Consider the following 26982-nt stretch of genomic DNA (forward strand, 5'->3'; position numbering starts at 1 on the left):
GGGTGTCGGGGCTCCGAGGGGACAGCCGGGCGGGTGTCGGGGCTCCGAGGGGACAGCCGGGCGGGTGTCGGGGCTCCGAGGGGACAGCCGGGTGGGTGTCGGGGCTCCGAGGGGACAGCCAGGGACCCGTCGGGCCGGGCACACGGGTGCAGCCGCCGCACAAGCCCGGCGGGGCGAGCCCCGAACGGGCGGGCGGAGCCGGTGGCGAGCGGCGGGGGCGGCACCGCCCGGAGGGAGGGGCGGGGGCTATAAATCCATCCCGCGGCCGCGGGCGGCGGTCGGAGCGAGAGCGGCGGAGCACGGRCAGGGGAGCACGGCAGGTAAGGGAGCTCCGTCCTGCTGGCTTTCTACCCACTCATCCATCTTTCCATCCATCCGCACACCCATCTATCTTTCCATCTATCCCTTCACCCACCCCCGCGGACCTCGCAGTCCTTCGAGCGCGCATCCTTGCATCACCCTCCTCCTTTTCCTAGAAGCTRAATCCCTTTCCCCCGCTCCGAGCAGGTCTTTGCCAGGTGCCGGGGGAGCGGAGGGTGGCACGGAGGGAGCAGCGCCCGGCGCGGTCCCAGCCGGACCCCGGCCCTTCCCGGGAGCGGGGGCGGCTGCGAGATGCTCCTGCCAAGGTCCAGAATCCCGGRCAGCARCGGSATGGGATGGGCTGGGCTGGAAAACAGCTGTGAAAGCCAGGCTCGTACTTTATCTACGGAAGCTGGCCACTGGTGATCGCTTGTGTTTCTCTGCTCTCGCAGCTCTGAGCTGGGCTTGCAGCACGGGACAGCCCTGRCTGGTGTCCGGGCAGTTGTTTCAGTGGGGTTGTTGTCATGGGATGTGATGATGGGCGCAGCTCGCCAGCCGGGTTTCCAGGCACTGCTCAGCTCGGAGCATTTGAGGGGAGTGTTTGCAGTGGAGGCGCAGCCACGCTCTGGGCTCGATGAAATGAGGGATTTCACTTCTGCTAGGGAGGAGGCTTTGGTTAATGCTTTACATCATGGTACAGTTTTCCTGTGAAACACTTGGAACCTGGTATTGCTTACTGCATAACCTACTATTTTGCAAAGATCCCAGTGCCCTATTTCTGCCCCATCCCTAGAACAGGACTTCAGATAGAAGTGTTTACCACCTATGTTATTTTTATTTTTCTTTCTCCCGTTTAAATAGGAACTGTATTTTGAACCTAGAAAATGCAATTGTAATGACATRGAAGAGGTCAAAGACAACCTGAARCATTCTGTCCAGGTTCTCTGCATGRTGTTTTGACTRTTTTGGTTTCCTCTGGCTTTTTATCAACTTTTTTTTTTGAGTGTGTCAAAGATACACAGCTGCTGAAAAGCTTACTGTTGAGGGCAAGCCATGGAAATAACCTGTAGAGAGGAGCTATCAAGTGCTTCAGGTAAACATCTGAGAAGCCTGCCTTGCTGTTTTTAGCCTTGGCTGTTACAGGCATAATTTACATGGAAATTTCAGCCAGTGGCATTAAGCTGTGCACTTTGAACTTGGCTCTAGGAACACTTTTGGTTTTTTGTTTTGGGGGCATTTTTTGTGGGGGTTCTTTTTTGTTTTGGTTTGCTTTTTGGGTTTTGTCCCTTTTTTGTGGATTTCTTTTTGTTGTTTATTTTAATTTGGCGCTCTTTTAACTTCAGTCTAATGCAGTTTGACATAGAATGTGTTTTTATCACAAGTACTTGAGTAAACAGCAGGCAGCTAATGCTGTACTGTGTTCTATGCACAGCAAGAATTTAATGACTTTGGATGAAATAGTAAAACTTGGAGTAGATGCAGCAAAAATAGTGATTCTTAAAGGCTTGTAAACGTCCCAGGGTACTAATGAGCCCCATACCCTCAAAGAAGAGTAACTCGTGAATGTGTTCAGGAGGAACTGGTGTGTGTTTTGGTATGGAAAACACAGATACAATGAAAGCAGGTTTAATGTAATAATGATAGACTCCTAAGGATGTCTGGGTTTTATACCTAATATTTTTTCAGCAAAAACTGAACAGATGCCATGGCATTACAGTTTGGGAACCTGGAGGCCTCAACTTGTGAAWCTGAGATCCTTGAGCAGCAGATAACTGAATGGGCTTGATTTCAACTTTGATAACTTTAATTTCTACAATTACTGAACTGAGAGAACCTAGAATGGTTTTGGGTGAAAGGTTATCTAGTTCAATTGCCCTTTCATGGGCAGGAACACCTTTGACTAGACCAGGTTGCTCAAAGCCCCATCAAACCTGGCCTTGAAAASTTTCAGGGATGAAGCATCCACAGCTTCTCGGGGCAACTGCCGATGCCTCAGTAGCCTCACAGTAAAGAATTTCTTCTCAATATCTAATTAAAATGGACTTTCTTTCAACTTAAAGCCATTCCCCCTTGTCCTGTCATTACACACTTTTGTAAAAGGATGAGCTCATCCCCTTAGAATGGGCACACTGTGCAGTGACTGACCTTGAACCAGGCTGGGGAAAAAGGCTCTGGAAGGTCTTGACAAATTAGTGTTTTCATTTGTTTCCCTTAGAAAGAAGGATTTGTATATTTATTTCCTGCACTATTCACCATTACCAAGATGACAGCAAGATAGAGATGTCAAAGTGTCAGGTGTCCCCAGAATTAGGCAATAACCAAAGAAGTGTCACCTTCTGCTGAGGGAGGGCTGCCACCTGCTCTGCTTGTGTTTGGGAACCAACACCTGGGCTACCAGAAAACAAGCTCCTAAAGTTTTCAGTTTSTGCCTTGCACAATGGCATGTTTTATTCTTGCCAAAATAAAAAGGAACACTAAAAGTGTGACAGATCATCTGGGTGGACTGTATGAATGGTCAGTAAAATCAGCAGGATTCCCCTATTGTCTTTTCTCCAGTGGGAGGTACTCTGCTCTTGGAATATTCCTTTTTGTATTATGACAATTACACGGGGAGATTACAGGGCACACTTTGGAGCACTTTGACAAGGAAACCTGGTGCTTAGAAGTAGTTATAAGGCAATTAAGTAATTTGCTCTTGTAGTTCAGGTGGGATTAGTGAACTGTTGGGAGAAAAATTCTTTGGTTCAGATTTTTAAACCTAAGTGATTTTTTTTCTTTTTTTCTTTTTTTCTTTTTTTTCTTTCTTTCTTTTTTTTTTTCTGAAGTGCAACATACATCTTCTCATGACCAGTTTAAGAGATTTTGACAAACTTGTAACTTCCCACAGAAAATACTGGTTTTTCACTTAACCTCATTAAAGCACAAAACATCAAGCATATATGTAATGAGAAATTTCCTGCTTTTATTATCTCAAAATAGGCAAAGAGTAAAAGATACAGAAGGGGTGAAACTGGCTTGAAGCTCTTCAGAATGAACACGAGTAGAAACTGGTGAACTCTGAAAAAATAATACAAATTCTAATTGTGGTGGATCAGCAATGTTTACATCATGTGCACAGCTGGAAGTTTAAGGCAGCAAAAGCCTGTTTGCTGTCAGGGAGAGGGAGAGCATAGCCTGGGGAAGCAATGGCCTGGATCAGTTCAATCACAGCAGCATGTGTGACTTTTTTGTCACAAGAGTGACTTTCTSTAATTGCTCTGGTTTGATCACTTAAAAGGAAAACCTTCCAAAACACAGGWGATGCAACTGCTCAGCATTAACAAGSATGAATGCTGGTTCTGGAGATGAAGTATGACTTCCAGCTGACTTTTTACATCTAACTTTCATGTTGAGTCACAGCACCTAGAAGTACATAAGAGCCCATCTCGTCCTGTCACTTTCCCAAACAGATGGCATTGCCCACAGACTGYCCTTGGCTTCAGCTTTAGGTGTGCATTTGAATGTTTACTTAAAGCAGGATGGTATTTTACCTGAGGCTGCCTCTGTGACAATTTCTCTGGACAGTTGAGTGGGGACTGATCTCCAGTTTCAGTGGCTCAGCATAAAATCATAAAGGGCTTGAGTTGGAGAGGACCCTGAAGATCATCTTGTTCCAACCTCTGCCATGGGCACAGATGCCACCCACTGGATCAGGCTGCTCAGGTCCAGGAGCAGCAGTTTCCCCYCTGCCCTCTCTCCCCAAAGTTCTAAGTCAATTATTTGCTACTACTGGAAACTTAAGGGAGACATTCTGCAACTGTTTCAAAGAGTAAGAGTAAGGCAATCCCATTTTCAGGTTCAGTGGTGTGTGTTCCTATGGATGACTAAAATCTGGGTTAGACACGTAGGAAATCAATGGCTGTGAATATAATGGCTATTGAACTTGGTGTTTCTCCCAAATGGTGGCGGCTTTTGTCCCTATCTGTGTCACTTCCAGAGCCCTGGGTGACTTCAGTGAGGCCAGTGGGAGGTAATCCCTGCTGGTAATTTCCTTTGGCTGTGGTTTTTAAGCAGCAAATTTTTAAGGAGCCATTCAGAGCCTTTCCTGAATATGTGTTCACATATCATTAAAGTGTTACTATGACATAATTAAACTCAGTACTGAGAGCCCAYGTGAATCAGTACCATTATTTGACATTTAATTCAGTGCAGCAAGTGTAGAGTACAGAAAAAAAGTAAAGCCTGAAATTATCCAAGTGTCAGACTTGAATGTGCAGGCTCCTATGCTGGATGATGAGTTTAGTTTTACTTTTATCTAAGRGCTGCTGTGGGTTCAGGCCTGTTTTGTTGCCCAACTGGCACGAGCGTGTTGCCTTTGGATAATGCCCAGCAGTTTGTTGTCAGAGGGGGTGTTCTCCATGCAGAGGTGCTCCATGGTGTGCTTGCTGATGCACAGCTGGACWGCCTGTGCTGATGAAATTTTCCACAGCTGTATCTCTTTGTGCTAAGCAGGATGTGTGTCAGTTTTGCTGCTCTTATTTTGTGTGGCTGGTCACGTTTCCTATGTTTCTTTTGGGTTTGGAGCTACTTCCTTTCAGTTAGCTGTCAAAATTTTAATATATCTTTTTCATCTGTCAAGTTTTTTTTTTTCTCTTGATAGCTGGAAGTTGGTCAATACAGATCTTCCTTTTCAAGACCTGTTTTTACAAGTGGGTATTCACTAGTTTTCCAAGCTTTCAACTGGCTGCTTCCTGCCTGACCTAAGTATAGCTTCAAAAGTATAGCTCTTTTAGTTTATTTTCTACCATGGATGTGTAGGGCCGGTCTGCTAGTACTGTGCAGATGATGTAGAGATTATTGGAAACACCAAACCTCAGGACTTGGTGCAGCATGAAAATTGACCTCACAGCAAAACAAATCTTTCCATTTGCTTTCAGCCRTCCCTTGGGTTTGGTTTTGTGTGTTTGTTTTTTTTTCTGTCCTTGCCATTTTACCACTCTCACAACCTGATCTTAAGAAATTCTGAATTTCAGGAAGCATGAACTAAATAATAAGARTCTCAAAGTCTAATGCCCTCATGAAGACTCTATAGGTGGAGGCAGTGGTGTTCAAAGCAAAAAAAGTGGTTATGTGTTTTTATGTAAAGACTGGTGTGTTTACTGATAGGCATAAGGTRTAATGGAAAAGCAATCAGCAAAGTAGGATACAACTTTCAAAGGAGCTCTTATTTGTGAACACAGTAAACAGACATCCAGATGGGAAATGCACTGCTAGGGGAGGGAAGGATTGCTCTTGCTGAGAGTTTCTGGATTGCTTCCTCCAGGAAAATTGTGTTCACCTTGTCAAAAGAATGATGTCATTTTCCTGCTGCCATTGCTTTGGAGTGCTCTAAACATGCTTTGCATGTGCTGTTACATATCCCTGCTAAGTTTTAAGATTTGTTTTTTATCCTTGGACAAAGTTGTGGCATACTGGGCTATGGAACTAATTACACAGTAGAAGCATTGCAGAATTTTATGGTGACCTTTTATATTATCTTTCTGAGATGATTCAGTTTAAGACCATCACATTTTTTTCCACATGAAACACGATGAATTTTATGAAGTTTATATAAAATCCCGATTCTATATAAAAGCTTGGACATGTATAACTCCAACCCTTCTTATAAACACAGCCTGGAAAGTGATACCAAAGTTCTCTGCCTGTAATAGGTGCTAACCTGGAGTGCAGATGGGCAAGGGTTTTAAACAAGTCATCTGAGGATGGTGAGCTGCTTTTTGCCCACTTTGAAGGATTTTGAAAGGGCTTATTTTGAGATGCAAGGAGTGTYCTGGTGCTGGGTGGTGTTGACTTAGACACTCTGTCACCAGTGCCACCTGTTGTGGTGCAGGCTGTGTGCTCAGCCCTTGGAAGTTCACATTGGATCTTTGGGTGCTGAGGCTTGCAGGAGATGGAAGACTTTTAACAGGTGTAGTCCCAAATAATTCAGCATGTGAAAATGCTTCAATTTGGTTAATTTTATAAAGTGACTTACTTGGGAAGAATGAAAGATATGTCTTAACACAATGGCCATTTGTGCAAAATTTGAGTTCAGATTTAACTCTAGAAGGCTAAAGTTCATCCTAGAAAAGGGAACTGGCAATGCATGGGAACAGAATAATATCCATAAATTATACTTTTCTCCCCAATAAACAAACAAAAATCCTCATGCACTCATCATGGAAAACTTCAGCCCAGACATTTTGGCAGGGGTTAGAAAGAGAACTTGTAATAGCAATGACCAAGCAATTTTAATAGGTGGTAGAACAAGTCTTCTATGTACTCAGAAGCTGTAATCTGCATAGTACAGCCTCATGAATAAATTGAGAAGCATCACCAGCCTTAGCTGTGATGCTTTGCAACTTAAGTCCTCATCATTGCAACATCAATGTGAAAATGCAAAACATATAAGAAGAATCCACTATATGCTTGTAAGGGTGCAACCTGGACAGCCAGACAACATTCCTTGTCTCTGAGTATAGTGTGAGCCTCTCCCTTCTGGAATAATCTCAGTATGTTTTTGCCTCTAACTTTGACAGAACCACCCACTTGTTGAAGCGGCTGCAGCTGGGCAGCAGCTCTGAGCTGTTAAAGGATGGCAGATCGAGAATGGGAGGGGGCAGGGAGCATGTCCTGACACTGGGAGCTGCAGGAACAATAGCTCGTTTCTTGTCTGTTTAGACCGTAATCTTTGTGGCAGAAGCCGWCTCTTCCATGTTATGAAATGCCCAATCCATCTCTGCAGTAGCTGCTGTTTCCTCTGCCCCCAAAGGCCACCCCAGTGCACAGCAGGTGCCAGCTCCTATAGCAGAACATCACCTTTAATCTTGGTTTCAGAGCTTTGTGGTCAGTGGAAGGAGCAGTGGGCGGATGCAGAGGAGGGTGCTGGGGCTGTGGAAGGAGACAGGCTGRCTGGGGGGTGGGTGTAAGGAAACAAAGCTTTGGAAAGCAGCTGATTGCTCTTCATCCTTTCCACCCTGCAGTTCTGGAGCCCTTTAAAGCTAAAGCACAACGTTGGCACCGGTGGGGATGGGCAAATCTGTGTTTGTAAACAAACTCAGGCCGCTTGGATGTAGCATGTCTTAGGAAAGCCCTGGGTTTCCCAACCTCCTTCCTGCACCTTCACACTCTGTGAGGATGGTTAGCAGTGCATGGTGGCTGCTTGAGGAAGGAGGTTGGGCTGGCAGCACTTCTCACTGCCAGGGAGGCCTGGGAACCACTAGGATTTTTTATRGAAGCCTAGAATGATTTCARTTGGAAMGGAYCTTAAAGATCATCTCGTTCCAACCCTTCTGCCATGGGCAGGGATTCCTTCCCCTAGGCCAGGTTGCTCAAAGCCCCATCCAACCTRGTCTTGGACACTTTGATCTCTTTAGAGAAACTCTGCATTTTTGGAGATAATCACTTGTCACTGCCATGAGAGAGATGCAGTGCCAGATGCAGTTGCAGCTGCCAGATGCTAAAGAAGCAGGAATTTTGAAGTACTTCATYAGGGTTTGTAATCTGTCCCTCGTGGAGTTGTGATGCTGCAAGGTAGGTAGTATCAGGGTTTGCTACAATAGGAAAAAGCCCTAAGGCATTGCAAGCTTTCCATTTCCCTGCCAGCTAGGAAGAGATAGCTGCTCATTATTCTGGGAGGGGGGACACAGCAGGAGTGTCCTTTGGCCAGCTCACCAACYCTTCCCACAGCCAGCTTCTTCTCCTGTGAAACGTGGGAGGACCTCAGGCTTTCTAAGGAACATTTTTCACTGCATCCCGCAGCCAGAGGGTTGTGCAAACCCTATTGCATCAGTGTCTTGCTCAATCTGCAGGGTGGGCAGGAGGCTGCTCCCAGCTCCTGTGTTTTGGTGGTTCATGCTGTGGACAGTGAGGAGCCCCTGCTCTGAGGAACTGGCAGATCCCAGAGTGAGCACAGCTGAACTGTGGAGTGAAAACAAGCCCGAGGAGGTGGGCTGGAGCTGAGCCTGGAGATTGCCTCTCTTGCTGCTGGGGGAGATGCTGTGCCCCCCAGCTGGGCTTTGCTGGTGGCTCAGCTGCTGGCTCTGTCCCTGCTGCTGGCTCTGTCCCTGCTGCTGTCTCCCTGTGGCTTCACCCAGTTGTTACTTGGCACAGGCTCGGCTTCTTGGCTGAAAGGTTTTGGTTTCCTAATCAGATTGATTAGCACAAAATGTAAGTGCAAACTTCAAAATAGTTTAAGCTCTTCTTGTTATTTTGGCTTTGAAAAAATCACTGTTATGCTACATTATTCTCCTAACAACCCACATTTGTTTTTTTYCTTGGATGCCAGCTCTCATTTTCAACTAGAGCCTTCAAAAACAACATGCTGGTGGAGTAGCAAAGTGTAAAAAGAAAATAAAAGTAAAATGGTTAGAAAAAAGTAACGAAGTTGAGTATCAGCAGTGTGCTGTGCTTGAGGAGGAGTAGGTGATTGCAGCTCACAGGACATCTATGAGCTGGAGACCACCAGGCAGCATAGCTGTTTCAGTTCCCTGATAGTATTTGATTTAATGCTTTGATTCCTGGCCTTTTCTCATTTGAAACTTTAAGCTGTTTAAGGGTTCTGCTTTCAAACTTCTTTTGTCTTAGGCTATTAACTTTTAATTGCAAATTGAGGTAATGTGTAACTGGAGGGTAAGGAATCCTGGAGAGTCCCAYGTAGATGAGTGTTTTCAACTTTTGACACTTCCTGATCAAACTGTTTATTCAGATCCTACTTAACTGTCAAAAGTCATTTGMCTTTTTTAAAGGGGAGGAACTGCTGTAAAACCTCTTTCATGATTTATTGTGTGGAACAATGTCAGAGAAAATCAGTAATTGTACACAAAGGACCTCGTGATACCAAGGCCTGTAACAAAGAGTATTTTAAACAGGGMAGAGTGGGGGCAGATGCTTATGCATGAACTGTTTGGATGCTTGCAAATGAATCATTTGATTCACAAACAGGAARATTAAATTTGCCAACTTTGTTATAAAATACCTGAGATGTAAACTGCACTTAGGGATGCATTATGGCCCACAACCACACATGGGTGTTATGAACTGTCTTGTATTGATGTCCACTTGTCTCTGTTTAGTCTCTGCTTAGTGCAGACAAGTTTTTTTTTCAAGCTACTCTTCAGTTTGCAGTGACCATGTCTGATTGGCCGAACATAAACAAGTTTACAGCATTTGCTGTTAATGACTGGAAGAGATTTAATTGACCATGTGGAAGGCTCAGTGGCTGTTTGAACATCACAGTAACTTTCCTTGCATCATTGTCAGAGGCCTGAGCTGCTCGGTTGTTTTGCTGGACTGGAACTGATGTGGATATTTGCCAATAAGCTTGTTAGAGCTTTGGACCCATTTTAGCTCTCCCCATCCTTGTCTCATCCTTGCATAACTGTTCTGGGASCTGCTACAGGTGCACAAACCTCTGCCACCCTGTCCTTCCTACCTTCTTTGGTGACAGTGCTGAGGACACCTGTAGCTTTCAAGGGATGAAGTGCAGAGTGATGTGAGTGGCTTGGAAAGTTCTTCCACTTGTGCTCCCACCTTGGAGCACAAGTTTCACATGGTCCCTCTCTCTCCAAAGAGAGCAGCACCAGTTCATTGGAGCTGCAACCCTCAGTGCCCGTGACTGTTTCCCTCTTTGCCATGACATGTTCATGAGCATTTCATCCTGCATGCAAAGTGATTGCAGTTTCGCTCAGCCTGCAGAAATGAAAATGCCATCAAGCTGCTCTGGTTACCCTTCTATGCATCAGTACTCAAAAGGAGAGTAATCTCTGCTACCAGAGTTTAAACAAGCACTTTTGAGGAAATTGCCTTCTTTATGAAACACTCAGCCAAGAGCCTTTTGTTGCTCTTTGTTTTCTATGATAGCACATAAATAAAAAAACATTTGGGTGTGAGGGCAGAGCAATCCTGTAGAGCTGGTAGCCGTGCCCCCAGCCCTTCATGGGTGTGAGGCCATTGTGCTTGATGGTGCACTCCGTGGCTCAAGCTTGGACAACCCCACAGATACCTTCAGAAATAGGGAGTTTGAAACKGGGGATCTTGGAACTTGCTTTGCTTCTGTGCTTGAAAGGAATCTGGTCACGTATATACACATTACCTAATGTTTGACATTTGTGATTGCAGCATTTCTGGTGTCTGAGGATGGCCTGATGGGTGCTTTCTCAGCCTCTGTGCTGGGATCTCTGTTATGAAAAACCATTTATCCTGTACCTTCTGCTATCAAAACAGGGCTGCAGTGATGGTTGTCCCTCCAGCAATAACACAGAGGGAAAGGGGATATATTCTGAACCTTTAATATCAAAATAATTCAGGTCCTGACACAGATTCTTGAGTTATTAGCCTTGGTTATGACAGTTGYTGCAGAGGTTTTGGAGCAGTGGGATTGGGCTGGAATGGGTACAGAAAAGCCTCTGAATGAAATCAGTCAACGCAGTATTGCACAGATGACTTCACCCTTCCCCACACCTTCCTTGCTTCCTAGAGCCTGATGCCTTTCCTACTTCTTGGCAAAGGTAGATATGCCATCAGTTTTAAAATGCTACAAAAGTGTCTTAAACATTTAGGGTTTTTTTAGAAATATAATTTTTTTAAAACTTAAACCTCTCAGCAACAATTGCAGCAGGCATCTGGGTACAGAGTGATGGGTGGCCACTTGGTGGAAGTGGCTTGTCCTGGAGAGAAGAATTGGGATCTCTCAGCAGGCTGAATTGGCCAAGCAGAGTAAAAAAATAGTTGTTTTTCTCCAAGTTGGCAACTTTACGCTACTGGTTGCAGATATAAATGAACTTTGTCTTTGGAAGGCATCTGTGAGGCGAGTGCTTTGAAATGTGTATAAAGGGATGTTTGTATGGTTATCTATTCAGGAGAGTTATGCAGTTGCATTAGCTTTGAGCTGCCCTGTCACATAACAGAGGGCAGCACAAAGCACCTATTTAGAAAGTATAAAATTTGTGCTGAACAAGGGTGGTACAAAGCCACTTGCCCATCTTTCTCCTTGGAAAATAAGATGTTTTTTACAGTGCTGTTGGATAGCGGGGCTTTGTTTGCCAGCTCTCGTGAACAAACAGCGTGTTGTTATCCCGCTTCATCACAAGGTTGTCGCTTGGTAGGGGTGTTTCAGGTATTCCTGATGCACAGAAGGCAATGTCTGATCTGAAAACACTCCAAGATATGGTATCTTTCCAAAAGTGAGAACTTGGTGAAGGTAGTAGGTCTTTTGTTCAGCAAACTTGATGGCAGTCGTGCAGTTTGCTGGTCAGCTCTTCCTAACACCGGCTCTTTTGGAACAGTAGAGCAGCGACTTTGAACTGTTATGAAAACAGGATTGTTTTTTTAAGGCTATAAAAAGCATCCATCTTGTTCTTTTTTGGCACAGCTTTTTCGCTCATTTGTAGTCAGTGCTCTGAGTCCCTGTAAATCTGAAAGTATCCCATGTAAACATCTCTATTCCACAAACAGTAGCTGYGGCTTTGTTCCCTGAGCCACTTCTTAGTGGAAAACTGCAGGGGACTTGGCTTCTTACTCTCCTCACCTATGGGCAAACTGTAGAAAAATCTCTTGCACTTCTAGTTCCTATTGCAGAATTAGGTGTAATATTAAAGTACTTGTCTTAGCAGAACTTGCTGAGTTAAAAAAACAAAAGGTAATTGACTTAGGTGCGATTGCATATGAATATTTCAACCTCCGAATATTGCAACAGCATTTGTTTTTCCTTTTTGCCATGCACAATGGCTTACTGTGTAGAATGATGGACTGCATAGATGGTTATAATCACAAAAATATGTAACGCTTGCTAAAATGTTGCTTGCAGTCGCTCAAAATTTTGCAAATTTGTTTTTTTTTTTTGCTTTTTCTTTATGATTAGAATCTGTAATAGGCAAACCACAGAGGAAAATCTGGAGAAAAGGGTGAATCAGAGTGACTTGAGTCTCCTGACTATTTAAGTACCTGTGATGTCATCTTGTAAATCTGGATTACAAATCAGTGGCAGCGGGGTCGTTTTGGTCCTGCCTTCATGCCTCAACTGGTGGCATTAAATATTCATGAAACATTTCTCTGAACTTAAAATCCCCAGTCTCATTTTACCAAAATTCTCCCCAATTGCATGGCTGGCAAGAAGAGTTCCTAAAATCCAAAGCTATTTGCRTGTGCATGGACACCCACTTTTTCCAGCATTAACTTTTTTAATCTGAAAGTGTCCTTTTGTAGCTTTCTGCAGCATCCAGCCATCCTGCAAACTCTCACCAGAGCATCTTTGCCCAGGGACAAATGCATCAGGTTAATCCATGGGACAGAGTGAAAAATGATGCTGCTGCCACTGCCTGGTTGCTCCTGTGGGCTTCACAGCCCTTCCTGAGCCATCAGATCATTTATGTAGACAGTGTGATGRCTTAAATCAGATTTAAGTTAGAAGATGGGAAATCGTGGTTTAAAGAATCAATGCAAATTGTGTTCTGTAGTTCTATGTTTATCTTCAGAAAATRATGAAAATGTGTTCAGTTACACTTAGTCAATAATTCCTAAATGTGTTTCAGCCTCTTGGTTTGCTTTGAGTACACTTACTCATATGCTTTACTTAAGACAGTTCTAAAACTTCCTTATAAAGTAAATATTTAATTTGTTTTATAGTTGTGTGGGTGGATGAAATTGGAAATTTATTAAAGATGCCCAAACTCCACATGATATTGAGTTTCTCCAGCAGGCTAAAAGATATGTAATAAATAGACTTCTGTGTTTGTCATCCTGCTGCTGCCAGTTCTAGGATCTCTTTTGAGAAYGGTTTTCAGTCATTCCTTAGAGCATCATAGGGAGCAGCCCTCTGACTCTGGTATCTTATCTCTGTCAAGAGAATGAAAAGATGCTGTTCCCCACTCCCATTTGGGCTGATGTGGTCACTGGACTGAGATGCTGCTGGTCCAGGGCAGAAGGTGCACTGAACCCCAGCCATGACCTGTGACTGTGTTTGCCTCAGCAGCCACCTCTCCTGGGGTTTGGCTGTGTCTGTGTTCCCAGTTCGGCTTTCTGCAGCTGAGGGCTGGACATCACAATGCCAGTCCTGTCCTAGAGCAGTTCCTTCCTTTGACAGTTTTGAAAATAGCATTATTGCATGAACCTTCTTGGTGTCCACTTAAAGGAGTATCTGATTTTTTATCTGTCCTGAAGAATGGAGCACATAAATCTGACATTCAAATTATGCTAATGTGTGTCCAGTTTGGTTTTCTTACTGTAAAAATCTGGGTATAGTGAGGGAACCTTGCATAAATTGAAAAAACAGTTTTCAGAAACAACTGTTCAAGCAAATTTCAGAATGTAGTTGTAGATTTGGCTGTGCTTTCTTTCACCTATGGGATGGTAATTTCCATGGTTCTCTCCTCTGGTCCCTGCCCTGTTTCCTTCAACATTCCCTGCTTTGAAGCTGCCAAACTTCTGTTTGATCTTGCAGCCTTAATATTTCTTTAATCTCATATTGTGCAGTAGTGTGTATATAAATAAACCAGGGAGGCATTTTACAAGAGATTTGTAACCTTCTTGCAGAGGTCCTTTAAACYATAACCTGAAAGAGTGGGTCATTGTGGGGGCTGGGTGGAGCAGGATCTTTACTTGTTCCTGTATTTAATCTTTGATGCAAGCTGAAAACAAATCTCTTTTCCTTTTTGCAGATATCAGCTACTGACCATGTCAACAGAGTTCCAGGATGCTCACCTTGCAGAGGTGAAACCTCTGGTGGAGAAGGAGGAGGTAATTATTTTAAAGATTTTTAGAGCTTACATGTTTTATGTCATGACTGCTGTTGAAACTGCACAAGTGTTCTTAGATTATTTCAAGTTCCATATTGTATGGAAGAAACAAGAAAAACTGAAGATAGAATAAGAACATTATTTTTTTAATAATGCAAAACTGAGCCTTAATTTTTTTGTTCTTGTTGTTTGATTTTGTTCTTTTTATATGATGGTGTCATTTTTTCTCTGAATATTGACAGCTCTGGGTGTCTTTAGCTGTATGGAATGATGCCAACTGGGCAATCTCACATGCACTCCTCTATAGCTACAGACTTCTCAATGTAAACACAAGCTTGGCTCTGTCAGCTGCCTCTCCCAGAGGGATCCTTTGCTTTTCCTTTGGGCACAGCAGAGTCCAGAGGTGGAGCTGAGCCCCTCTGAGTGCCTTGAGCCATGAGTTACAGGCAGCTGGGTGTGCACAGCCCACAGCCTGTTGCAGCCACTGAATTTGCAGCATAGAAACATCCCAGCTTTTTTTTAACATTTTTGCACCACTTTCCACTTCTTATTGCACCATTTTTTGTTTCAAAAATCTATCAACATCTGGATTCAGTGACTATGACTCTTCAATGGTAACCATACTCTGCTTTAGTATGTTCATGGCAGAAAATTCACTGTAAAATGTGAAGAAATATCTCAACTTCTTCTTGAATCAAAAGATTTTTCTCTTGTTCCCAATGAAATTATTTCTTGGCAGTTATTTATATAAATGTGTTGGTGTTTTGTTTTGTTTGGTATGTTTTTTTTTTTCCTGGTCTTATACACCAGAATTCATTGCTCTCTCTGCTGCTTTCCTTTTTATTCCCTGTCTCTTTTATGTCAACACTTCAGAAAATCATTTCCACTTGTGACTGCAGTGAAATGGCTAGAGAAACTTTAAACACAGCTCCTTTGCCAAGGACATGGCATGAAAGCAGAGCTTGTTTGGTTACCACTGAATGCAGCACTCAAACTTTTCAGAAACTAARACCCCTTTTTAATGCCCATATTGTCCAGTACTACTGAAGTAAAGGAGATTCTAAATCTTGTTGGTACTGAAATATCTGTGCTCCAAAGTTCAGAAATAGCTTAAAACACTGATTAACTTTCAGGGTTTCTGTGGCACATAGGTCAAAAGTTGGAATCTTGACAATGAACCCTATATGCTTTTGGTCATTTTACCTTAAATTTTGCCTGTGTGGGGAAACTGGGACAGAGTTTAATTTCCTCTGTGGACATTTTAACATAGGTGAAGGAAGTTACTTAATGTATTTTGAGAAAGAGGAAAGGGTTGCCCTGAGGGAAGCTCAGCACATGTTAAGGTGAACAGTAGACCTGGTTTTGGGTGGGTTATTGGGTGATGCACTCTGGAGCCGTGTCCTGGCTTCTTGTGCTTGGGTTTCTGCTACAGCCAACTCTTTTATTCCTGAGCAAGGATCAGCCTTCTTTCATAAGCTGTTGGTACAGATGCCACATATACTGATTTCCTTTCATGTCCAGGTCCCACTGGAAAAACAGTGGATGAAATGCTGTGCTTAAAAGGTCATGAGACCAACAGTATAATAAAATGAAAATAGAGCATATTGTTTAGAGATAAGGCTGTGCAAAATTAATTCTGCTCAGTCAGATCTTAGGCAGTTGTTTGCACATCCAGAACTGTGCTTTATTGCCTAAAAGTCACAGCTGTGAGAATTACAGGTTGTGCTGCAGTGCTTTGAGGGTCCCCCATCTGAGATGATACTGCCCAATAATGGTGCTTCTGACATCGGTCCTTAATTTACCTGGGTTTCTGAAGCTGGGTGACCCCCTTGCCAGGACTCTCAGCTTTCCTTTTTATGTCAATATTTTTCAAGCATTGGCCTCTTTTGCACTTTGCAGCATAAAATGTTTACTTGGCTTCTTGTTCCTCTGTTTTCAGCCCCGCAGTGAAAATAAGCATTTTTAACTTCTTTCTTGTCCTTTAATAAGGGGAAGTAACTTAAGACACTTCTTTCTTTGAAGCTCTAAACCTTGTAGATTATTGGAGGCAGAGAGGTTGTTGCCTAACTCCTTCTCTGGTGGAGATCCTTGATGGGTGCCGGAGCTTGTCAGTAATAGCTATAGCAGGTGACAGGTTGGAATGTCCAGCCAGCCTCCCAAACACTGCAAAGACTAATTTTGGATGGAACAAGACACTTTCCATCATGTCACAAAATCCCAGTAATGACTGTTTAACTGAGTTGCAAGTGTTCAGTGCATCCTTGAACAGAGATTTCCCATCCTGGGCAGGACTGAGGCTCTCCCATGGCTACGATAAGTGATGGAGAAAAGTTCACTGTTTTACTGCTCCTGGTGAGTGCATTGCTCAGAGATTTAACAATAACTGAGGATGCACCAGCTTTTCTCCTTCATTTTACTGGTCTGTAATCTAGTATTTTACTCCTCTCATTTCTYCATGAAGATTAGTGGGTTTAAAAGCTCTTGGGTGAATTTTAATGCTCATCAGAAGAGCTCTCATTGAATGGACAGAGAGCTCTCAGCTGCAGAAGTGATGGGCTAGAACACATAACCCAGCACAGATTTCTGGAGTTCCAAGTTACTTCCATTAATGCTTTCAAATCTCTTTGCAGGCCATCACTCGCCTCCTTCCAGACTTCGATGTTCAGGCAAGTAAAGCTATTATTCCTTCTTTTTTTTTTCTACTTTTTTTTTTTCTTTTTGCAAGAGGGGAGATTGAATTGACATTTGAGAAAACAGCAAGATGTGACCAGAAGGGACTGCCTGCTTGCCAGGAATGCTGTTACTGTGGGAGAGGGGTCTGAATGGGGCTGTGCTGTAGCCATGTGAAGGAGGCCACAGGGGGCCTTTTCAGACTGGAGCTGAGAAAGTTTCAGTCAAAAGGGGTGACTGGTTTGCAAGCAGTTCTATTCTTGATAAGAGAATGAGAATCTTTGGTAGTGGCAGTGAAAACAATATATTCCCCTCCCACATGGACACACACTTTCCCCAGTTAATTTGCTTTCGTTAGCAGTGTGCATGCATTTCCTCAGAGGAAATGTTTCTCTGGATGCATCCCGTTATGCTGTTGAAATTTTACAAAATATTCCTGAAACCTGTGGGGTGTGGAAGGTGCTAAGCAGTCAGTTTTGTCAGGAATAGGACTGATGGTATTTCTGTAAATTTATTTAAAGCCAGAACATRTGAGTTCATAAAGCACACCACGAGGTCACACGGTGGCTCCCCACTTTCCCTGCTTGTCATGCTTCTGAAAAATGACTTGATAACTCAAGGGCAGCAGCCRCCTCTTATTTTATTGACTGAGAAGTTTGTTCTTGTTTGTTCTTAATCTGAGACTGAGGGACTGCATGGCTGCAGGAGTTGAACAGGGATGGAGAGCAGGGAGTTTGTTTTTGCCCTTGAACTGCTTTCCCATGGCTGAGGACAAGGAGTGTGTGTTGGGAAAAGAGGCTCACTGGGTGTCTCATTTTTATTGAGAGGTGYAGAAATAGAGGCAGGCTGTGCAGGAATAGGGAAAGCTGTTAAATGGTTCTAGTCTGTGTTTGGCTCCTTGAAGAAAATAACCCTTCTCTACTTTATTGCATCTTGCGCTTTATTAGCACCTGTTTATATTTTTATTCAGTGTTGTGCCAATTGCTTAAAAAATACAGCACAAATTCAACAGTCATCTCCTTGGAAATCAAGAGAGAGAGCTATCTGGCACATTTTTTTTCATCTTTCAATGGTTCTTACTTCTATAACAAAACTGTAGTTTACATTAATCCTGCATCTTCCCCCTCATCTTTTCTAATGAAATCTACTGCCTGAAGTCTTGATAAATGTAACTTAAGATTGTGCCCATACAGCTTCTTGCAGGACTGCGCACAGTGTTGGGTCCAGATTGATCACTTGGTCTAAATAAATTGAATCCCAGATTAAGTCTGCATACAGGGGTACTGTGGTATTTTGATTAAGAATCCAGAAGTGACCCATATTTAATTTCTATTCTTGGAATAAATTGCTTGGTTTGTAAACCATGTGTATATATAGATTTTTTAACTTGCAAGATCAAATTCTTTAAGCCTTTTTGCTTTTTTTTCTCCATGTTTTGGATTAACTGTCACTAATCCAGAGCAGTGTTTCTTGTCATTTAGCCCTGTTCTGCCAGCTCTTACTTTTTTTAATGATCTATCTTTGTTAAGAGTTTAATCTTTGCTTGTTCTAGTTCAGGAAGGAAAAATGTGGAAGAACAGTCTCAATGYATTTTGTTAAGAGCTCTGGTTGCAGAGGAGACTTAGCTTTGGTCCTTAAAGCCACAAATATCCCACCTATGTCTATTTGAGCTGTTTTGTGGTTGACTTGTGGAAAAGGTGGTTTGGAGCTTCTGTGAGAGATTTGATTGCTTATTTCATTAGAGGAGTTCATGTGTGGCCCTAGAGCACCCAGGTCACTCAGGAGTGAGACTGAAGATGAAGTGTGCTCTTGGTGAGCAAACTCTCCCRTGAACTATTTGGGAACAGGATGGACCTGGCCAGGGAAGGAAGGGATCAGTGCTTGGCAGRTGGAGCTGCCTATTTTTGATGCCTATGAATGAATGTGGGCATCCACAATATCCACTGCAAGTTGCTCTATCCTTCTGCGTGCAAATTAAGCAGTGTTCAGTTCATGACTTTGTTTCTGCCACTAGTGAAAGGAGCTGTCTGTGAGGTGCTTTCCTTTGAAGGGTAAATTTTATMCAGTTACTCAGATTTGAAAAATAAATAGATCCTTACTTCACTTGCAGTTCTAGACAGACTGAAGTTAAACATAGCTTTCCATTTTTAAAGTCATCCTCTGTATAGCGGGATATTGTCGTGTGGTTATTCTCAGAATATCCCGGAATTATGGCGGAAAGTCTTTGTGACATTATCGGGGGATGGCAAGGCAAGAGATAAAAGCACTGACATCTCTGAACTGCTTCTAGGGATTTGTCTGGGGCACCTACCTGAGAACTGAAGTAAAAGCCCCCTGTATCTCAAGAGGGAAGTGTTGGAGTGTTCCTGGCCAAACCTGTTTCAGCATAATTGATGATAAATTGGTGCAGGGCACTATGCCCTGTGTGGCTTTGTTGTCTTCGTGCCAAGCACATTTTAATTGTATTTCCAGTTTGATGCATTTGTGTATTCTCTAGCTCGGTAGCTTTGGAGCCAAAGGGGCCCTGGATTCTCCTCACTGTGTCTGTTCTCCCAGCTCTGTTTCAGTCCATCAGGACACTGCATTCTCTGTAACTAATCAAAATTAGGAGCTGTGTGGCAGCTGTAGGTGGCAGAGATGAGTTTGTCCCTTGCAGTTCATGGCTCATGGCCATCTGTATCCATAGGCACGCAAGTTCCATTTCTGCTTTCCTTCCTCCTCCCTCCTGCTTGCTGGGGGAGAAGGGAAGAGCTGCCTTGGAACGGGAGATGGATCATCTGGTGCACGTAGCAGGAGCGGTGGGATTCCCACTGGCACCGCTGGACGCGGTTCGGGGCGTTGCAGCGTTTTGTGTGGATTTCCTCATCCTTTTGGGATGCTGAAGGAAAGGGGTGGGGGTGGCTGTGGTTTTGCACTCAGCAGAGCAGGGTGACCCAGTGCTAATCGGACTAGGAAGAATCCCTGGGCAGAGCTGTCGCAATAATCTGCGTCAGTTCCTGCACCAGAGTTTTTGTTGTTGGCTTCCACTTTCCACCAAGGGTCACTTGCATTTACATCTGAGGTCATCATCCTCACTGAAGTGCCTCACACCAAACCTGGTTTGGGGAACCTTTTTCTTCATATTGCTAATTTAGAATAGAAATGTTAACAAATTTAAAAAAAAAAAAAAAAAAAAAAAAGTGGAAATATGGGCCTTGGCGTTTTAGGGAAAAATAAGCATATGATGAATTGAAGTTCTATTTTAGAGTAGAAAAAGCTAGTGGGAAAATGCTAAATAACTTTAGGGCAAAAGGGATTTGAAATTCAACATTGAAATATCACATTAAAAGGCCAAATATTTTTGATCTCCAAGACATTGAAAAAGAGAAGTGAAAAAAATAACCTACGCAGGTATTGCTATAATAAAGTTCTTAAGTAATACAAATTTAAAATGTACTGTCTCCTAGCAATTTAAAAGCTATTTAAATCTTCTTTAAAAGCTCCAAAGCTTTTCCCTCAGTTCTAAGGCAAGAGAAGGGAAATGTATTTAACAGTCATAATATTATGAATTAAAATAAAAGCATGAGATTGTAATTGAGGATTAAATATATTTGAAAGCTTTAAAATAATCTTGATGGAATGCAGTATTTTACTTAAAATATAAAATATGACGTATTTAGCAAAATATGCAGCATGTGTGTGCAGTTTTCCTTTTTAGATACCTGAAATATTTTGGTTGTGTGTTCCTTACTTCAGAAAACAACTTGTTCATAAACATGTTTCTCAATCCATGTCTTCCTCAGCCAGGGTAGAGAGGGGAAGAAATAAATGAGCCCTCCYGTGTGATAACAAATTGTCTTCCCCTTCTAATCTTATGAAAAAATAAAAAGGTCACTTGAAGTAAAAATAAAAKTTATTTAAGAATGTACCAGCTCCTTCAAACTGAGACAACCTCCCTTAAATTTCACATATTGAAAGTGTTTTTGTGTGTGTGTTTAGTGCACTAAGATAAGACTGCACCTCTGCTAAAGTGAGAGATGTGAACAGATGGTGTGTTTGTCTTTATCCTTCTATCGGATTAGTGTACCTTGGATTTTTTTCCAAGATAGTGTTTTAATACAAATCAGTTGGTGAAGAGCCTCTTACTATAATGTTGATGTTGATTGGGATGTGCTGCCATCTGTTTTCAGTGCTCTGCATTTTGAAAACATCCATCCCTACATCACGTAGACAAATCTCTTGATCTTTAATAGGATCAATAGGGATGTGAAGTTGTTGGTTTGATGTCACCAAACAAACTGGTTTGAATTGATTGTTTTTTAGAACCTTGTGTTTATTTCTCATTAAGAATTYGTGCTACAGGAAAATAGCTCAACCCTTTTGAATTAGGGGAGTCTTGCTGTGATGTTAATGAGAAATTGAGCCAATTGTTAAACTGCTGTGTTATGCCAGTTATTGGGAGCACTGTCACCTGTTGTCTCTGAGCTATTTTTAGTTGACACTGAGTTTGAACTAGACTCAGGTTTCTAGTTCCAGAAGAATTAGCTGTGGCAGGCATTGGGAAGTGCAGGTTCAAGGGTTTGTTTTTATCTACCGTGAATGGTCTTTTCCTTTGATGCCTGAAGGGGGTAAGATCCCAAATCTTGAAGGTCCTCTTTGCAAGCACAACATGTTCTGGATTTTCATTGTTGTTGCTAGAAGGCTCTAGCAATAAAAATCTGATTATATGAAATGCCTATTAGTCTCTAACTGAGGAGAAAATAATTTCAATATTCCTCACTCAGCAGGAGGTGCATCACACAATAATGGTTACTTTCAGTACTATGTTGAAGTTGCCCAATTATTGTATTGCTGTGTTTTGTTTCTTTTTTTTTTTAATTAGCTAAGTGTAAGAGTAGAATGTGGAAAATATCAAATTACATAATTATTAATTTCAGCTATTATTAATTGCTATATACTGGCAGTGTAAATCTCTTCAGGGGTATTGGATGATGTATATTAATGATATAAAATGTTATTGGGGTGCTGAGCAATTTGATTTAGTGGGTGGCATCCCTACCCACAGCAGAGGATTGGAACTAGATGATCTCTAAYATCCCTTCCAACCCAAGCCTTTCTGTAATTATATTKTAATAATATAKSTTAATKATATACCCAWTTTATAATATACAATACCATATTTTCCAACAAAAGCTCAACTTRTTGACATTAGTGTGCTCATGTAGGGATCCTTTAAATTAAAAGTTGCTTTTCTGCTTTGGAAAAGACTAGGTATCAAACATGTAAAAGGCCTTGGTTTTGTTGTTTAGAATCATTGTGACTTACACTATTTTTTCAGTCTTTTGTGTTCTCTGGAAACTTTAAAGTTGGCTTTTAGGAAGGAACTCAGTTCTGACTGAATTTAGCATAAGTTTGGGGTGTTTCAGCATTTCAGATAACGAAATGTGAAATGACGCTAAACTTCTCAAAATGTGACAAAAACAGTGACAGGAAAGTTGTGCTAATTATATGTGCTAATTCCCAGGTCTGAAATTYGGCACTTTGTACATTATGGGGCAGGGACTTAGTTCATCTTTGATGTCTGACCTCTATTGAGTACGTTCTTCCCCTGGTCAAACCTGACTCAAATCCTATTTAAGAATGACATCCTCGTGAATTAGTCTGTTTTGGTTTCCCCAGCTGGGCATTATGGGAGTCATAAGCCTATGTAGGAGAGCAGCTTGTCTATATAACCCAGTTTCCTACTGGGACAAAGTAAAAAACCTGCCACCAGTCTTCTGTTTGGCTTGCTGGATTTGTCACCCTGTTTTGCTTAAGGATGGTCCTGGATGTGGAAGATACAGCCTACCTGATAAGTAATGCAGTGAGTACACTGAGGAATGGATCTCTAAGGGGATATAAAAACTGAAAATTAGAGTTTTGATGAAGTATAGTTTGGGGAGCTGCAATGTTTGACTTGTCCTGTGTACAAGGGGGTTAGATCTTGATTCACTGCTTCAGTTGTAACTTAAAACTGATGTAATTGTGTAATTTAAAGGAAAATAAATGAAATGTAGAATGKCGTTGCCTGGAAACCTTATATTCAACAAAATGTGCAGTGTATTCCTTGTCTCAAATTAAGGATTTGAGATTTAGATTCAATTATTGCCTCAGATATTTGAAGAGTTTTTTAAAAGGCTTTTGCAGAGGCTGTACACCTCTGATTTCTACAGCATATTTTTTAATAGATTTGAATTTAACTTGGACTTTGCCTCTGGGCGTTACTGCACAGAACAAGTCCTGCCCTGGCAGCAGCAGGCAGTGCTGCGTGACATGGATCATATCTGTGTCCTGTGCAATAAATAAACGTCTCTGGTGAGATGAAAAGACTTGCTACTACCTATATACTCCTTTGATGGCTATGTAAGTGTAACTATACTGTAAATAAGGGTCTGAAATAACAGTGAGTTTGTGATACCCTTTACACATGTTGGCAAAATACAAAATTGTTTATACCTGTCTGAAGTTCAAGTGCAAAGTCACATCTAACTTAGGTAGAGATCCRGAAGATGGTGCTCAGGGGGAATTTGGTTTGTTAATGCTGTCCTTGGCTTTAAGATCAATAAGTAGTGTAAACTGTTATGCAAATAATAGCAGTTTACTTATTCATGTTATTTTCCTGATAATCACCACAATAATGTTGTGGTTATTTCGTTCTCTTAGCAGACTTTAGGCAGTTGGGTTTATGCTCAGGTTGTGCATCACAAGCCATAAAACAAACACCTGGCGATTTTATTGGGGAAGGCTACTGCAATTACAAGGCTTCACAGTGTAATCTTTATAGCAAATAAGCAAATACAGGGTAACTAATATGGCTTTCTTTGGGGAGCAGTTGTTATTTGCTCAGCTAGACTTTTTTTTCCTAGAAATCAGAAACATTTTGTCTTGGCAACTTGTACTTTTGCAAGTGTTGAGAGTCGTAGTTATAAGCTCCCGTTATTTTAGGTGTCATTACAACAAGCTGCTTTCTTTCTGTTTTCTTATCCTGCCTTTTAATRCAGTTAAAAACTGTTTAACTATTCCTTCAGCATCTGGTTAGAGCAGCAGTTTGAGTGCCTCTGYAGCTGTCTGTGGACTGGAGTTGGTGACTGTCAAGTGTGAAATGTTAACACAGAGCCCCCACCATGGTGGGAAACGGGCTGTTCTTGCCCAGCACTTGGTTGCAGAGCAGACCTGTGCTTGTTATTGGGGCCCTGAGGGGCAGGACCTGTGCTTGTGGTTGATCAAAGTCTGCTGCAGCATCTGTGGAGCACCTGGACAATTCCTGATGGATTCTTCCTCTTTTCTCCAGGAACAAGATGTGGAGACGGTGCACGGCTCAGTCCGTGTCACCATGTGCGGCACTCCCAGGGGGAACCGCCCGGCCATCCTCACCTACCAYGACATCGGCCTGAACCGTAAGCAAATTCTTTTTATTTTCCAGCACGTGGTTCTGTGACAGCAGTGCCATGATCAGAGGGGTGAAAGCAGCAAGGGTTAGAAAACCCTTCCCAGGTCCTTGCTTGTTTGTGAGCATTGGAAGCTGTTAGATATCACCTAACTCTTCTCTTACAGAAAGTGTAGTTCTCAAATTTTAATTTTTTTTCATCCTTTTTTCCATCCTTTTTTCATCCTTATTTCAGTAAATAATTGGAATATTTTGGTTAAAGGACCAGAAGATCTCTGGTAGTTCATAGCAACTGTGTATGAATGCTGTAAAAAAATCTCAAGGGGAGGTTCATGGTGTATTGCCAGCAGGGCTGAAAAAAATAACTCTACTGGGGCTTTGATAACCAGTGTTGTGCTGCTTGGGTTTATATGAATACTGAAATGTGTGCTGGCCTTGTGTCCTTACCCAGATTTAAGAAAAAACTTTAACTGTCTTTTATCTTATCTGTCATATAATGAACTAATAGCCAGATCTGCTCTAGTTTGTTCTTTTTGTCAGTGATGTTACACACAATTCACTGTTTCTTAATCACTTATCAATATTTTAAAACACCTGTAGATCTTTAAAGTCTGGCTRTCACTAATAAGAAAAAAAAAAACCCTGCTTTCTTGCTTGTGTTTTGTGGAAGTGTCTTTATTTTTGATTTTCAGTAAATCAGGGCAGAGAAAATCTGGAACCTATCCTTGAATAAGACCTTTTCCTTTCTAGAGTTGCAAAGTTTTCYCAAACTTGCGTGTTCTCCTAAAGCTGATTTGACCTAGAAATATTTTATATTCTGCCAAAATGTTGTATGTATGTTGTGTGAGGACACTCAGAAACACACACAGAATATTGAACCATTTTCTGGGCATCTCAAAGATGGTGCTTTCCGCATCAGAAAGAAAATATGCTAATCCTCTCCCCACATTAATATTGCTTCAAAATCAGAAATCAGATCACCTCAAAACTTGGAGCCTACAGCACTGAGTATCTCCGAAGGATGCTTTTGTCTTGAGCTGTCTGCAGCAGCTGATCACATAATGTTTAATCTGAAATATTTGGGCAAAAGCACAAGYTGCCATCTTAGCCTTGAATTTTTTTTTCCTCCATTTGTTTTGACACAATAAAAAAAGGGCAAGGAAATGGATCATTTAATCTAAGACAAAACCTAGGATGAATATCCTTAGCTACTTTTTCTTAGTATTTTAACTTTGCATAAAGAATAATTTTTGAGGAATTAGGTGTACCAAGCAAAYACTTGTAGCAGRTACAAAAATAACRTAGACAAACCTTAGCTGATCTGATCAACTTTTCATTAACCTGCAGGATAGGTTAATATATTATTTTTATAGCCACAAACTTAGTATTTCCTTCAGCACAATTGTTTCATGTTTTCTTTTCCTTCCCAAGATAAAACTTGCTTCAACCCTCTCTTCAACTTTGAGGACATGCAGGAAATCACCCAGCACTTTGCAGTTTGCCATGTGGATGCGCCTGGTCAGCAGGATGGAGCACCATCTTTCCAGGCTGGGTGAGTTGTCAGGGAAACAGCCCATGCTTTCATAGTTATCCTCTCTTTGGAAAACAAGTCTTGATCTGAAATTTCATTAAAAAGTGCTTGCAGAAAGCACAGTTGGTGGCTTTTTGAACTTAAATCCTAGCACTCTATTCCTAAAATACTGAAGTTCTGGGAGCTCTGTTTTGTTGTGTCRGTTCACAGTAGACTTTGGGGTTATAATTTAGGGTTTTAGCTCTGATAAGAAAAATGCTTGTAAAGCAGTTCCTTGGCAGACATCTACATTTGTCAATTTAAACACTGAGTTAGCTTGTTTTGCAATGACATCCTGAATATAAATACMAAACTAAATTATTACTATAACCAAGATAGACATTAACCTCCACATGATGTCCTTCCTAAATCTGTGGTCTGTATGAAATGGCAGCATGGTGGATGTTGATAATTTGATAACCTACCTGAAAAATCCAAGTTGTTGGACAGTAATAAGGTGATGAATGCCCACAGAAGGTTGTAGATATCTGTGTATTCCTGACTGAAGCTGGTACAGATGCTGTAACTCTTGGAAGTGTTGTGTGCCATGAGCACTGTCATTGCCAAAATGCTTCACCCATTTAATGTCAAATGAGACAGGTTTACCTTGAGATTTAATGTCAAATGAGACAGGTTTACCTTGAGATGCCCCTTGGGCAGGGGTCAGCTTGGCTGAGGAAGGGAGCAGCCAACATGCCAAGGGGAGGATACGAGGCAAGGACCAGTTGTTCTGTAAGAACTACGTATTAAGGAGCTTATAAGTACCCTTATTGCATGAGCCAGTCTATTTCCCTGCTTAATTTTTAAGCTGGTCTGATGCTGTTGTTAGCTGCAGTGGCCCAGTTGTCTATCAGAGCAGCCTACAAAGCTATTTCAGTCAGCCCTTCTTTGCATTTGTATAAATCGTGAGCTTTTAAGTGCCTTAGCCCTCGTGTCCTGAACAAGTGTTAATGCTTCTGGGTTGTCAGCTGCAGAGGGAAACCATCATGACCTGTGGCCAGTGAAGACCTCTGCTTGATAAAATCATGATGGCAATGTACAAAGGAAGCTGTGCTAGCTCTTCCAACGGGGAGACCAGCATGCTCAGGTTAAGTCATAGAACCATGGTTTGGTTTAGAAGGGAWATTTGCAATTCACAKGTCATCCCATCCAACCCCTGCAATGAGCTGGGACAACTTGATCAGATTTCTCTGTCCAACCTGACCTGAGTGTTTGCAGGAATGGCAGGGTTGGGGCATCTGCCACCTCTCTGGGCAATCTGGTTTTGGGTTTACCACCCTCATTGT

General features: G+C 42.1%; 1 protein-coding gene across 2 annotated transcripts in view; it reads left to right on the plus strand.

Moving 5' to 3' along the window:
* Window positions 1–238: 238 nt before the first annotated feature.
* The window catches only part of NDRG1 (N-myc downstream regulated 1), a 39791-nt gene continuing 13047 nt past the window's right edge, over window positions 239–26982 (plus strand). The window contains exons 1-5 of one of the 2 annotated variants that reach the window (XM_057379064.1): window positions 239–320; window positions 13974–14052; window positions 16682–16717; window positions 24031–24136; window positions 25558–25678. In XM_057379064.1, the coding sequence (XP_057235047.1) occupies window positions 13990–14052; window positions 16682–16717; window positions 24031–24136; window positions 25558–25678 (326 nt within the window). In that variant the 5' untranslated portion in view covers window positions 239–320; window positions 13974–13989. Of the gene's footprint in view, window positions 321–13973; window positions 14053–16681; window positions 16718–22489; window positions 22564–24030; window positions 24137–25557; window positions 25679–26982 lie in introns of those variants that run through there. The other variant, XM_057379065.1, reaches the window with a different exon arrangement.

Source organism: Malurus melanocephalus, unplaced genomic scaffold (assembly GCF_030028575.1).
Source record: "Malurus melanocephalus ecotype Western Australia unplaced genomic scaffold, MMel_1.1 scaffold_385, whole genome shotgun sequence".
Lineage (NCBI taxonomy): Eukaryota > Metazoa > Chordata > Aves > Passeriformes > Maluridae > Malurus > Malurus melanocephalus.